At 40.5% G+C, this 14,406-nt stretch overlaps 1 protein-coding gene across 3 annotated transcripts; it reads right to left on the bottom strand.

Annotated features, from left to right (window-relative positions):
• Positions 1–14,273, bottom strand: PER3 (period circadian regulator 3). Of its 3 annotated transcripts, none has more exons than XM_013103947.5 (18): positions 13,811–14,273; positions 12,489–12,640; positions 11,802–11,917; positions 11,327–11,528; positions 10,663–10,711; positions 9,798–9,940; positions 9,340–9,418; positions 8,504–8,610; positions 8,127–8,283; positions 7,608–7,713; positions 7,055–7,180; positions 6,599–6,725; positions 5,415–5,559; positions 4,369–4,496; positions 3,655–3,834; positions 2,752–2,994; positions 1,533–2,272; positions 1–447 (listed from the first exon to the last, which is right to left on the bottom strand). In XM_013103947.5, the coding sequence occupies exons 1-18, from the start codon at positions 14,065–14,067 to the stop codon at positions 127–129; spliced, it is 3,378 nt and encodes a 1,125-aa protein (XP_012959401.4). In that variant the 5' UTR covers positions 14,068–14,273; the 3' UTR covers positions 1–126. The 3 variants fall into 3 exon arrangements, with proteins under 3 accessions (XP_012959401.4, XP_005024303.4, XP_071883159.1); XM_005024246.6 differs by having other exon boundaries at positions 5–447; positions 2,752–2,997; positions 13,811–14,271; XM_072027058.1 differs by lacking the exon at positions 1–447 and having other exon boundaries at positions 525–2,272; positions 2,752–2,997; positions 13,811–14,267.
• Positions 14,274–14,406: the final 133 nt, after the last annotated feature.

Below are 14,406 nucleotides of genomic sequence, written 5' to 3'. Positions count from 1 at the left end.
CCACTGCAGGCGGGCAGGAGCCGCAGAAGCGGCCGGATCTCTGCTGCCGCCTGCTGGGAACAGGGCAGTACTGCAGGCAGAAGGGCGGGGCGCATGCGCAGTAGCGGCACGTCGCTCTGCTCCCACCTAGCGTAGGAAAACAGGTACCGCAGCAGGACCGGGTTGGAGCATGCGCAGTAGCGGAGGCAAAGATTTGTGCCCCGCAGCATGCCGGGAGCTGTAGTCTTTGGCCGGTCCTCCATGTTGGTTCCCAGGGCATGCCAAAAATGTAGCGTTAGGGCGCCCCTCCCGAGCCAGCAGAACTAAAGAACTAAATAAAGCTGATCCACTGCCTGATAGTGCTGAACCTGTGCCCGACTGTGAGTCCTGATGTAGTTGGTGGTCAGTAAATTCACTAGAAGCACAATGGCTGCTAGCGCTGTTACCACCACCTTCTGGAGCATTGTCCTGGAAACAAAAAAACAGAACACAGCCATGGAAATCACCCTTTATCTTGAGAAAGGAAGGTCATGCATCCACTGAATTTGTAACATGTTTACTAAGTTCTCAGGTCAGCTCCATAGCTAGAGTTTCTAGCTCTGAAAATGACTGGATATCTGGATCCCAGGATGACACTCTTAGTGGGTGAAAACAACATGGGTCTGGACTCTCTATTTTACTGGTGTCTGCTGTAAATCCTTCCCTACTGGTTTTCTGTCAAGACACTGTACTTTCATATTAACTCAAGATCTTTTGCTGACAATAGCGTCAGTCCCTTTCACATTCAGTTAGATGGCGTGAAGCAGCCACGCACACAAAGCAACAGTGCACTACAAGGAAAATGAAAGGGTCTTCCCCTATTTACTACATTAAGCTTGCTGCTTCAGCACCTACCGGTACACCAACTCCAGGACCCTACTCTGCAGTTTCAGCTGATCCAGCCTTTTCAGCCCAATCTGGGTTGAGGAGCCAACGTTTTTTTCCTTGCCTGCAGAGCTCGGCTTCCTGCCTCTGAGTTTACAGCCGAAGTTGGAGAGGCCTTTTCTATACCCATGCATGGAAACCAACCCACACAGGATCCCTGTTCTTTCATTAGCTGCATCCCTGGGAGACAGAGTAATTAGAAAAGTATCTTCCCTTTGTTTTGGTTCTCCACAGAGACTGTGAGACTGGGTGAAAAAAAGACGTGAATGGTGTAGTCCTAACCAAGTTCCACATGCATAAATACCCGCCCCAACTTCCTGACAACAATTTAATAAAGAAAAATGCTGCCAAAGTACCGAGCAAGAGCAGTTTGTGGGAGTCTACACCACATCTCACATTTATGTCATTTTCTTAGTGCCTGGACTGTAGTGTTACAAATTCCTAGGAGCTCAAATATAAAAAGCTTTCTCCACCTCCTATGCTATTTATGTTCTGCAGTCTACAGACCACAACAGTGGCCAAAAAAAGGTAATCTGTTGACCCTGAAACATAGATCATCACTGGTTTTGGTGACTGAACACCGTGAAAGTCCGAGTTTCTCTTCAACACTAGAGATCCATGTTACTTACACATTTAGCTTCTGCTTGTGCTTTAACATCAGTATTGATGGGAGGCTCCACAGGTTTTGGCAGCTCTTCTTGAAGCAAATCCAGTTGAAGTGGGGAGCTGCCTCGTGAGCTACTCAGCTGTAGGGCCCAGTGATGCCGGCCCTCTTGCTGTTCCTCAGTCAATGTGGCAGAAGAGGCTGGAAAGGGCTGATTCACAGAGTTTGGGGCTACTGCTGATGGAGCAGGAGGGGGAGCTAGAGGTAGTGTTGCGCATGGATATGAAGAAGGGGGATAAATGTACTGAGGGCTAGGAAGAAAGGCATATTGAGGCAGCTGAGAATACATGGGGTAACTATGAAAAAATACAGCCATAAACGTGCCTAAGTTTGGGGGATAAAGTGCTGGGAACGATGGTGCTTCACAGCTTAGCTGTGACAATGACGTTGGCTCAGGTTTTAATGAGTGAAGGGCAAGCTCCTCTCCTACAAGAGAGGCTGGAAAACTAGATCGTGGATCTGAATAGACAGGAAATCCCACAGGAGGAAATACATTCATAGTGGAGGAGCTCTGACAGGATACTTCTGAGGGAAAAAATGACTGTTTCTGAATTGTTCTCTTCTCACGTGGAAGACTACATGTATTTCTATTTTTACTATGAGAGTGGCTATCTAAGGACTGTCTCTGAGGTTTCTGGCACTTGAATTTTCCATGTTTGCCTTTTTTGCAGCTAGCTGTACTCCTCTCCAATGAAGGGGAATCTCCTAAGGAGGAAGAAAAATAGACAATGAAAAGAAAAGTACGGAGAAACATCCAGATAACTAAAGTGTGGCTTATTCAAAGAGATGATTTTCTTCTGGATAATTCTTCCATGTACTACAGTGGTGGACTTGTTCATACCAAATATCAACAATATTTGCCTTCATATAATCAATTTTCTTATATTAATCCAATCAGATCCTCTACAGTTCTTCAGCAGAAGGCAATAAACTACTTGGGATTTGCAGTATTTATTGCAGTACTTAGGTGCTTTGTGAAAAGTTTAAGAAAGCAACATTCAAGATGGAGCAGAACTTCTGTATGGGCAATGCCATTGTCAGGTCTTGGCAATTCGAACAAAGTATTCTGTTTGCAACCGTAGTAAGGTTCTCACTAAATCACACAAAGGAGAACACGAGCCCATTGCTAAGCTGGTCTTTAAAGTAAGTCTAGTACATCTTTATTTCTTAAAGGTGCTGCCTACCTTGACCACAGGAATGTCCATTGTTACTTCTGCTACCCTGTTGAAGGTAAGTCCTAAATGGAGAGAGCAAGATCCTCTGGTGGAACTTGTCCACGTAGTTCTGCTCCTCCTTTTGAGTGTGGGCTGACAAGGTCTCTTTTGTTAGCCCAACAGGCTTTAACTCCTCAGGCACCATAATGAGCTCATTCACAGGAGGCAGTTCCATTTGTTCATTTCCAACAGCAGCATCCTCCATTGTAGTCACTTCTTTGAAGAAGGAAGAAAATAAATCATTCATTCTTTGCTCTGACCTTCTGGTCTCCCACGATACCCCAGAGCATTACACAAAAAATAAACATGTCTGAGCTACCAAGCAAATAGAGACTGCAGAGGTGCGGGATGGAACATGGGACCCTTTACACTCAATTATACACACAATTATACTAACACGAACTGAGCAAATTATTTTAAATTACTTTGAAGTTACAGAGGCGTTTCTTTCTTCATACTTTCTTAGTATTTAACTGCAATTGTTCTCATTTTTATGTTTCTTTCTGAATTAAGATTAAGTAATATTGGCCCATTAGTCATTTTTGCTTTCATTCACAGTTGCTGAACAACAGCATATTGCTGTGCGCAATGAAGCTAAAGGGGAAAGGAAACAGTGCAAACTTTTGGAAGTTTATATCAAATTGTATTGTATTAAAAGGTTTTATAAAAACATCGTAAACATTTCCAGGCTCAAGTTTTCTTCACAGTGTCCCTAAAAGTACTTTCATTGTATTTCAGAGATCATACATTCATGAGAACGTACTTGACTTGAACAAAGATTTCCCACTGCATACTTCAGTCTGAAGACATTGTTAAATTAAAAAAAAAAAAAAAATTAGAGTCAAGTCAATGCTTTCCAAGAGCCAATAGTACCTGATTGAGGGTGTGGGACGTGCACTATAGTGCTGCTGTAACTGCACTGGCTAGTGGCAGATACCACACTTGGAGACTTGGACAGGGTCAGGTCTGCCAGAGGAGCTCCCACGACACCTGCAGTTGTCTGCTTTTTCAGCATCTCTTCCCCATCAGCAGATACTGGAGTTTGGGAATTAACTGATGAAAAGACAGCAGTATCTACTGGTAAATGACAACATTTCTACCCGGAATTTCTGTCCAAGCACTACAATTGCTCTGAAATCATCAAATATGATTGGATCAGAAGGAACCACTCGCTATGCACATTGTTAAACAAGACAGTCTTATATATAAATAAATATAACATTCATACACAAGTGCGAACACGCACTTTGTTAAACATATGTTCAATACATAAATGTACCATAAATGTTAAATGTTTAATACATAAATATGGAATAAAAATAAAGAGCAAGAGAAGGTTTATTTAGCAACAGCGAACAGTACTTCTTATGATGCATTCTAAATTCAAAGACTTATTACTGTTGCTTACTCTTAATTGTATGATTTGGACAAATGAAACAAATTATTTACTACCTGTAACCAAAATATTTGTGCCGTTTGTGTGACAACAATTAAAAAAACAGAAAGAAACCTTGAAACATACAAGAGCAGCATATCAAAAATAGATCATTGCATTTCCATGATGATTGTCAGTATCCCTTGCATTACCTTCCAATGCCTTGAATTCCTGCTGAGTTTGCTGGGTTTTCTTGTCGTCATCTGAAGATGATGATGATGTATTTGTAGAAGATTTACATTTCCTTTTCAATACCGGAATACTGCAGCTCTCTAGATATCTGAAATACAAGTGTATTACAGGAAACTCTCCCCACTCAATTTTTTTTATCCAGTTTGCTGAGAGAAACAATTGAACAATCCAAACTACAGGTGTAGGTACTGTTAACTAGCATTTGAAATTCACTGCAGGAAGCTCTGAACATACACTTGCCTTCCAAAGAGTATTTTAAATAAAAATTAATTTTCTGTTTCTCTTTGGAGACTTACCTTATCTGTTAGTTGGAAACAATTGAAATTTTTCCTCAAACATGCTTTTTTTTTTTTTTTTTTTGAATATTCCTGCTTAAGCACAATTATTGATATATTCATCTTTTGAAAACAAAAAGTGAACATCAACCTCTAAAGGTCAAAAACGTACATCTCTCAGATTTAATAGAAGCAATGACACTTGTTCATAAGCAAAACTGCGGTGCTCCTTTGCTTCCGTGGAAAAGCATTAAAGCTAAGCACAAAACTGAGGTAACCATGAGCGTATGCGCTTTACTGCAGTGATCAAAAATTCGTGTTCTTGATAAAGCAAGTGAAAAAACGTGCACACTGACTTGATTTTTTCACTCATGTTTCCCTTTATGCGACTGCAGAAAATAAATACTTTCAGTCAAGCATTATATTATCAAGGATGTTTCAATCATTAAAATGTCTAATAGTTGGTAATATAGTTCATATATATGTATATACAATAGTTGACTGAAGAATAAAATTAAAATTTTAATTACCATAGGAGTTTTTCAGACACATTCCATTTTTCTTGAGAAATGTGATAAGGATACCATTAACATATTTAATGCAGAAACATTCCAAAATGGAATTTTAAGTCAAAACCCTGACAGTCTACACCAATGCAAACTGCTCCCATTGTTAACTTCCATGAATTAATCTTAAACCTGGATCGCTGTAATTGCTTCGTTGTTTATTACCTGATGATACTATCAACACAATTAATCTGCTGATAGGAAGGAACAAGTGGAGTCCTCTTTGAATCATCATAAAGTATATTGCCTGGTTCTTCTGTGCTATCACTTCTCACTCTCTGGAGAAAACAGGAAGCACTGTGTCTCCTCCCTAGAAAAGAAGAAATTCTCAAAGACTACTCTCAAAGGTATCTAACCAGTACTTCCAATGACACACACATGGGAATATACAGTCTATCACAGCACAGCTCTCATTACCAAGTTATTCTGCATTTTCACCTCAATTCTTACATTTTGAAGCAAGGGAGGATGAAGAAAGAAAAAAGGGAAGCCCCCCAAAACCTTAAACATCCACTAAGAATAATCTAGTGATCACAAAGACAAGCGCATAGAAAGAAAATAGTATTTAAGAAACTGATTGGAACTGAATAAAACTAAAAAATACAAAAGAGCTAAAAGATGCATGCATCACATCTTATTAGATTTATAAGTCAATAATATTTCAAAGGCTGTCAATTGTAAACAAAACTTCAATTAATATTCTTCTCTGAATTGACACATCACAGGATCTGATCTGTTATTTAACAGTAATTTCTAGTTTTTTGTAACTTAGATACACTGGTCAGAATAGTATATAAATGTAACTCATAAAAAAATATCACAATCCAAAATGTTTTCATACAGATTCCTATCATCTTTGGTGAAGCACCCATTCTTCTCCATGTATTTGTGCTAGGCGTTAACTGGAAATAACCTGCAATAGTGCAATATTGAGCACACAATGAGCAAACTGTTATCTCAAAGGGAAGTGGAGCAGAGCATTTTCCAGCCTCTGGTCTGTGGCTTGTTTGAGAGTCCACAATCAGTAACTAAGGGAAGCTTCCACATTAGACTTATATTTGCAACAAACAAGTGTACATTTTCACTAGAAAGCGTTAAAATAAAAAAGTATTAACTTGGAGAGACAAGTACATTCTTCCACATCCCAGGGAGCAGTCATTCTATCTGCTGAGTTAACAAAAACAAACAAAACATACAACCACACACACAGAGAAATGACTACTTTCCAGATCTAAGCCATGTTAAGATGCTAACTTAAGTGCTTCAGTGTAACACCAGACAGCCAACGTCATGGCTCCAGGTCTACAGGAGTTTATGTTAACTTAGAGATCATAATTACATTAACTCACCTCCTAGCATTTCTGAACTCATAGCCTGTTCATTTCCATTCTGTGGCTTGCTCCATGATGCAATATACAGCTGCTGCCCAAGATTTTTTATTCGGTTGACATCTGCACATACTTGTTGCAAGGTTATCTTGAGATAAGTAAAAAATGTGAAGTCAGAATGAAATGAATAAAAAGAGGCTATAGGAGACCACAAAGATGGAATCCACTGGTTCTTTGAGAAGGCTGATCTTTACACAAGCCTTCAATTTACTGTAGTCAACTACTGTAGCACCTATCTGCTCTTTTTAATCAGCAATATTAAGAACAAAAACCAGCGGTCTATAATTGACCAATTTAAGTACATGTAGCTTGAACATAGCTGTATGTTTCCACTTCAGTAAAATTCATGATGTATAGTGCATATGTATACAATAAGCATTTTCTACCAGGCAGGCATTGACACATTTAAATACTTACTGGTTCTTGTGTTTCGTCTGCACAGTTCCCATTGGAGTCACTCGAAGACGATATGCTGATATAGTGTTCATAAGAGCCACTGCTACCAAGGCTATCATAACCACTGGAAATGCTGCTATGAACTGGCTGTATTAGTGGAGAGGGGAAAAAAAGAATCATTCTCTTAGAGATTAAAGAGAAGGGAACAACATAATTTGCAACACGTAACTCAAAGTAAACAACAACAAGAATAAATGAGAAGTCAGTGTTGTTTTGGGTTCCACCACTTGCTTGGGAAAAATTTCTCTACCATCCTCAAAGCTGTTTCAGGATGCAGATTTATCTTTCAACACAAAGATTTGGCAAACAGGTCAAAATGTTTTTCTAATCAGGTGGGCCACCCAGAGCTAGATTTTTAAACCTGGCACACACACAAGCCTGTCTCCAATTACAACTTTCCTTTCAGATGCTTTAGAAGATCACCCCCAAAGAAATTTGCTAAACAAAATTCAACTTCTTTAGCCTCTCTCATTCAAAAGGCCAACCACTGTTTTGAAATTTTCATCATCTTTACCTGCAGAAGCAGCTTGTAAATCTGTCCTTGCAATTCTCTTATCTCTTTCTCAACACTGCTTGCTTCTTTATTTCTTGCAGCAAAGACATCTTCATTCAGAGGGCTTCTAGAGAGCCAACAAAATTTCACTATTAATTCTAATTTGATGAAGAAAAGGTAGCTGTAAGCAGAGTTAGAAAATATTTTTTTTTTTTTTAAAGTATCTGTATTTCATTTTGACTTTTTCCCTGAACCAACACAAAAGGATGTCATCTGTTCCACCAACAACTAAGCCAGGGTAGTGAGGCTGTGATATGAAGGCAGTGCTTCACATAAAGCCCCAGGATTTGGAGAAGACAGAACACCAGCACAATAACATGAGTTAAGGTTGACAAGCATCTACCCCTCTGCCTCCGTCACTTATAAAACAAATTCACATTCTAGAAGGCCTTGAAGAAAAGATCACTGAGAAGTCAGAAGGCCATCCCCAAACATCAGCAACATCAGCTCTAGTTCAGTTCAGTTCTACAACTGACTTACGTTCGGACTTTGTGTCGGCCAATGATGAACACCACTTTTCTGCTCCATGGATTCACAAAACTGGACCAGCTGGTATCCAGTATGACATAATCCCCATTTTGAGTACAAAATCTAATGGGTAAGTGTTCGAAAGGGGACTGGCCAGCAAACTTCAAGACTGAGCAAAAACAACCAAGAAACAAGGTTTAGTTTACATTGTGACACAGCAATGAAAGCACAAACATGCAGGACTGGAGAAGTCTGGAAGTCTAGTTTTGAATTTGCTTTGACATCAAATTGGTTGCTTTAATTTCTTTATTTTTGTCACACAATAAAAAATACATGAATGAAAGAATGTCAAAAAGAACAAAAATACCTTTTAAGCCAACCGTACTTACTTTTACGGTGAACAGCGATCATCAAAGGACGATCTTCTGGATGCAAATACATCAGCATGGATGTTCCAATTAAATCTTGAGGTAAGTAACCCAACAAAGGCACTGCTCTGAAATGAAACATGTTATCATTGATTACAATTTAGTCTTGACTATTTACATCCCTAAACCGCTGCTTGTGAGTAAAGTCCCCGTGCATGATCCGCAACAGCTTGAACTAAAGCTACAGAACATTTTCCAAACCATCTGATAATCTTCCAGTGCAATGTAAACACGTAAATACCAATGACAAACATTTTTGTTCCTGGAGATTTAAGTCACAAGCAGTTTTGTGCTTCCATATATGGAGGAAAAAAAAAGGGGGTGAGGATGGGTGATCATAAAGAGGTAACAGGCAAAATGCTAGCAAGAAATCTGACAGGGATGCTGTGAAGTGGGTTGTAAGAACACTCAGGTGTTTGCAGGACACAACTTTTGTCTGGCCAAATCCATTTAAGCCAACTCAGTGCAACTGCATCTTTGCATTGTAATTTTTCAGAGCTTTGCATGATGTGGGTTTTCCACTACTTGCATTACCACAGGTCCCTGAAAACTAACTGCAGTTCTGTTCTATTTTAGATTTTTAGTTAAAGGAGATTATGTTCTTGGAGTTTTAGATATTTTTCAATGAGAAAACTAACACAAATAATTACTGAAAATTAACACAAAACTAATTTGTTTCATTAACTACTGCCAACTTCACAGTTCAAATAATTTACCTGGGTTTCCAGCTGCATTCCGAGAGGACTTTTTGCTACCTCTCCATACGTACCTCACCATTCTTAAGATTCAAATCTCACCTATCATCTATCTCAAGAAAAACACATCCTGGAGTGTGAGTGGTGGTGAAGATTCTTTTCTCCATAGGAATTCGAGGAGCTAATTGAAAAAGAAGTATTTACTGAAACAGAAAATATGCATTAAGACAGAAAATCTAACTTTTGCTCATGACAGAGCGTTACAGGCTCCTGAACTTTTTAACTGTTCACAGCTTTCTGATCACTAACTCAAAGAGATGTAACAAACTTTTAGGTGATACAGACTTCTCCAAAATATAAATGTAGTGAGAAGAGGTCAAATGTTTCAGGGCCTATCAAAGGTGCATATGTTTTGGATACACATGCATATGTGCACACACTTACATGCTCAAAGTTAAAATGGCCAGACTACCCAAGAACAAATTCTAATCAAATGAAGCTGACTTTCATGTACTGTATTTTCCTATTGGCTTGTTTTCCACAAAACTCTCCTGACTTGCCTTCATATCCAGAATGAATTTTCTCAGCCAAAGCTAAGCAGCAGGATTCTGCATCTATGTGGACAGAAGTACACACGTGGACCAAGTACGGGGTGATTCGGAATGGGTAACAATGCTTTTCTTGTTCTTGATCTTTACCACCCCTGAGAAAAAGTAAAAGGGATTTACACATTGATTATCAAGGCTCAGAACGCTTTATGCCAATGCTGAAAACCCTGCACAAGGATATTATGCAGAGCACACAGGACCATATCATCAAGAAGAATCTCCTGAGGTCCCATGCAATCACAGGCCAGCAATTCAGCAGTACAGTTGCTCCCCTCAAATTCAGTATGTACACTGCCTCCAGTACACGCTCTGAAAGACCGTTCCTGAATGCCATCACCCTAATAGTTAAAAGGCCACCTTCCAATTCCCACCTGAGAACCAATCATTTTTACTCAGGAACCCCACACAGGTGAAAGGTTCTGTTACGTAAAAGAAGGAAATGTTATATGAAAACATGAAAAAAAAAAAGTATTGCAAAATGTTTATGCATCCTACAAACAGTTCCCCAAAGTAAAATTGAGATCTGCCCTGCTGAACTCGAGAGACTTGAAGGGTGATTTTAGAGCTCAGGTTTTTGAAACGTGAATGTATCAGTGATCTACTGGAAGACAGAATAAGTATTACATCTTCTCCTAACAATCACTATGAAAAACATATTCAAAACATCCTGTTGGGTATTGATATTAAACACTGTAAGTCATTTTTGTACAGAGTTCCACAAGCTCACAATGGTCAGTCATAACAAGAAAATTGCTGTGTCCAATATTGTTCCCTTGGCCCAGCCCTCATAAACATAAAACTATAACAGTGTACTTGCCTGAGCCTGCAGAAAAAGGATTTCACCTGGGCATATTCAAACAGAGAGTCTAAGAAGAAGAACATACATTGAAGGTATCAGTTCATATCCTAAAAAAGGTCACACCTACCAGAACTATTTTGAACTCTGCATTCTCCAGGCTTTAGGAGCAAGACTAAAGTCTCACAACCTGCTCTATAATAGCAATTGATTTAGCTGTTCAACTGTCTGTTACCACTTTATATATTTTTCTCTCTTGTCCAGCCCACTCGCTTGGAGAAACTGCTGACCTGGAGCTAAATTCAGAGGAAATATACATGATCTAAAAAGCTTTTTCTGGTTCATTACCATGAAAAGCAAAGACTAAAATTTGGGAACCACGTACTAAAAACCATATACAATCAAGATGTACGGGGAGAGGGAAATTCAGCAATAATTCACAGCAAGAAAATGGCAATAGCTCCACCGGGGTGCCACTGCTCTGATGGACACGAATATGACTGGCTTGCAAAGTTCAGGAATCCCTAGCATGTTAGCACGAAGGGACCCTCTGATGTCTCACATTCTTCTGTAGTGGCAACTCTGGACTTGCCTATATGTATTGGTAGCATAAGCATTTAAAGCAAACAACTATTCTATCCAAATTCTGTGAAGACAGAAAGACAGATAAAGCATCAAGTCATACCCGTTTGATTTTCCACATTCCAAAGCGGCAGGTGGGACTGATCAGTATGTGTGTAGAACACACTCACATCCTCAGGGGCAAGCAGCTCCACAAACCGGGAAGAGTCCAAGACTTTCTTCTTACAGTTTAGAATAGATGCTGCCTGCTTGGAAATATGCACTATGCGCCCAGAAAGCAGGGAAAACACAGCCACAAAGGTATCCTGGAAAACAAACGTTGTTAAACGAGATCATGGTTGTGTCTAGGAAACAAGAAAAAAGAAAATAAAGGTACTTTTCCACTTGCTTCTGTTGGGTATGCTAAATCAGCTTTGATAAGCAATAGCACTGACCTACCATTACTAACACAAAGATCTGTTTGAATAAAACTTAAGTGCTTTTCGTTTTTACACATTCTGTTTGAAAAAGGTACATGGAGACAAAATGGAAAGTGAAATAGCAAATGATGAACTCTTGAGTGTTACTGAATTCCTTACACTGTTTTTTGGAGTGTGTTCTGATGCAACTGTCACCAACTCTTCTATGCTGTATGTCGTCACATCCGTCTGAAACACTCTTCGATCATTCAAGGCCTGGAAAAACTCTTTGTTTGCTAATTGAAAAAAAATAGGAAAAGCAAAACAAACACAAGGATGTCAGTAAGGGGACAATTTGAAAGTATTTCTTACAGCACTCATATTTTTGTCATCTTTTTAGGTAAAGCCCAAGCTGAGATGAGGAAGGTCTGTTCAATGACAAAGGAAAAAGGCATAGTGATCATACTATTGGAGTGACCTATTTATGTTATAGAAAAGAAGCACAAGAAAGCAGAAGAGACAGAATGTGATGGCAAAAGAATAAATTTAGCTACTTAGTTTTGTTGGAAAACAGACTATCCAGTAAGGTTTTGAGGTGGGACAAGAACGCTGTTTTTTCAACACACATGGCAAGTTATTAGTACACACCTATTTGCGGCTGCACCCTGAATAAAAGAGAAGCAGTAAGTGGGCACTTAAATAGAAAAGATAACATCATGATTAAAAATCAATGGTTCAAAAAGTTAATTCTTTGCAGGTTAAGTAAAATACTTCAATTTTTTTTAAAATGTTATCTGTTGCCAGATGTATCTATTCAAAACAAGCTGCTTTATGGCTTCTGCACTTCGATTTTTTTCCTACACTCACCTTGGACTTGTTGGACACACTGCAAAGCATAATTGAGAGCACTGATGGTACTGGGCTTGCTGGATCTCCTTTTATCTTCAGGCAAACACTTTTTCATTTCCTGGATCATCGTCATCAGGTCTTCGTGAGACTGGCTCCAATCCAGCTGATCACTGTAAAACCAAGGTTAGACTGTGCTGGGGATTTCTGGTATAAAAGCTTTTTTTCCCTCTCACAAAATTATTCACTAAATTACCGCTATATGGGCTTAGCTTCAAATTCACAAAATGTCAGGAGAAGACCTGATGTCCATTCACTGTATTTGCTGTTGTATCTTGCTGACTTCTTTGCTACCTAACCCTTTCTCCTCTAACCTTCCTCCTTTTCAATTCCAGCATGTTGCAGATGGCAAAGGCATTGCAACCAAACTTCTAACTAAGATGTTTATCAATTAGAAATAAGCTGATATTTACTACAGATTTGTCTAAATCTTGCTGGTATTAAAATCATTAATAAATGCTTACTCTTTATATAAGTAAGTCTTTCTAGTTTTGAAGCCTGCATCTGATTAAAAACAATTCACAGGACCATGAGGTCCTCAAAATACACCTGATGCAAAAATTTCACTCTTCACATGATTTATGAGCCTTCATTACACTTACAACAGAGCAGTAGAACCCTGCAGCTGCAAGGTTATTAACAAGCAAAATCTCGCACTTCTTACTTTTGCTTATTTCACTGGCTGAAACAGAAGCAGTGAATACCCTCAAAATGTAGAGGGATTCTAAACTTACAGGTGAGATACAAACAGTTATTTTAACTAACTATCGTCCTTTTGGCATTTTATTAGAAACATATTGTCACTACGTAAATCACTAAAGAAGCTTAACTACTACGTAGTAATTTTACATGCAAATTCAACATTGCATGAATTATGACTCTCACATTGCTTAAAAAACAACAAAAAAACCCAAAACCCACAACAGAAGCACCTCATTGAACTTCTGAGCATTCTCAAAAAGCATTACTTAATTCTGCTTTACTACTGCTAAATACAATCTTTAGAAGCCACAAAAGGTTTGTGGATACATCCAGATCTGCCAATCTGTGCATCTAACAAACAGCTTAGGAGGAATCATGCAACAGCAACCTAACCCACACCTGAGTCTATTACAAACATCAGGGTTTGCAATGCACGCAGGCTTCCTTGGAGGACTGAAATAATTCAGCCCTGGGAAGAGCTCTGAACCACGAATACATCAAACCCTCGGTTAACGTTTGCTCTCTGCTTAAGGACGTTAATGCAAGCAGCAGGACGGTCAGCACACACTGCCAAGAGTTACCTGTTGTTAACTTTGCTCTGCCTCCTCAAACTCCGAGCCGAACTGCCGCTTGACTCGCAGCAGCAGCGATCTCTTCTGGATTTGGGTCCGTCGCTCCGCTTGCTACCGGAGCTGGCTCCCACGCGTGCACCGCAGCGGCACCCCGCAGCTTCCCGGTGCTCTCCCCTCGGCTTCCCCGAGCCAGGTGCTTCGCTCGCCGCCTCCTGCCCGCTCCCAGCGCCCGGCGAGCGGCTGCCCCGGGGCTCGCTCCCGTCCATCCCGGAGCAGCGAAGCGCTCCGGCACCGGGACATCGAACGGCACAGCCCGGCTCGCCAGCAACCTCACACCCCTTCCCTACAGGGCAGAAGGTCCCGCGAACCCCTCACCCCGAAAACACCGGGCACGAAGCCTCTCTCCCCCTCCCGCAGCGCCCCCACCCCCCGAGGTCAGCCGGCGCCTGGGAGCGCGCCCCGCGCCGCCTCCGCTCCGCCTTTTCCCGCGCCCGCCACCGCGATTCGCGCGCTTACGTAACGCGCGCCGCACGCGGCCCCGCCGCTCCCACACACCGCGGCCACGTGCACCGCGCCCCGCCCCGCTCCCCCCCCCCCAACAGAGA

The sequence above is a fragment of the Anas platyrhynchos genome, chromosome 22 (genome assembly GCF_047663525.1).
Source record: "Anas platyrhynchos isolate ZD024472 breed Pekin duck chromosome 22, IASCAAS_PekinDuck_T2T, whole genome shotgun sequence".
Lineage (NCBI taxonomy): Eukaryota > Metazoa > Chordata > Aves > Anseriformes > Anatidae > Anas > Anas platyrhynchos.
This window is presented reverse-complemented; position numbering and strand designations above follow the sequence as displayed.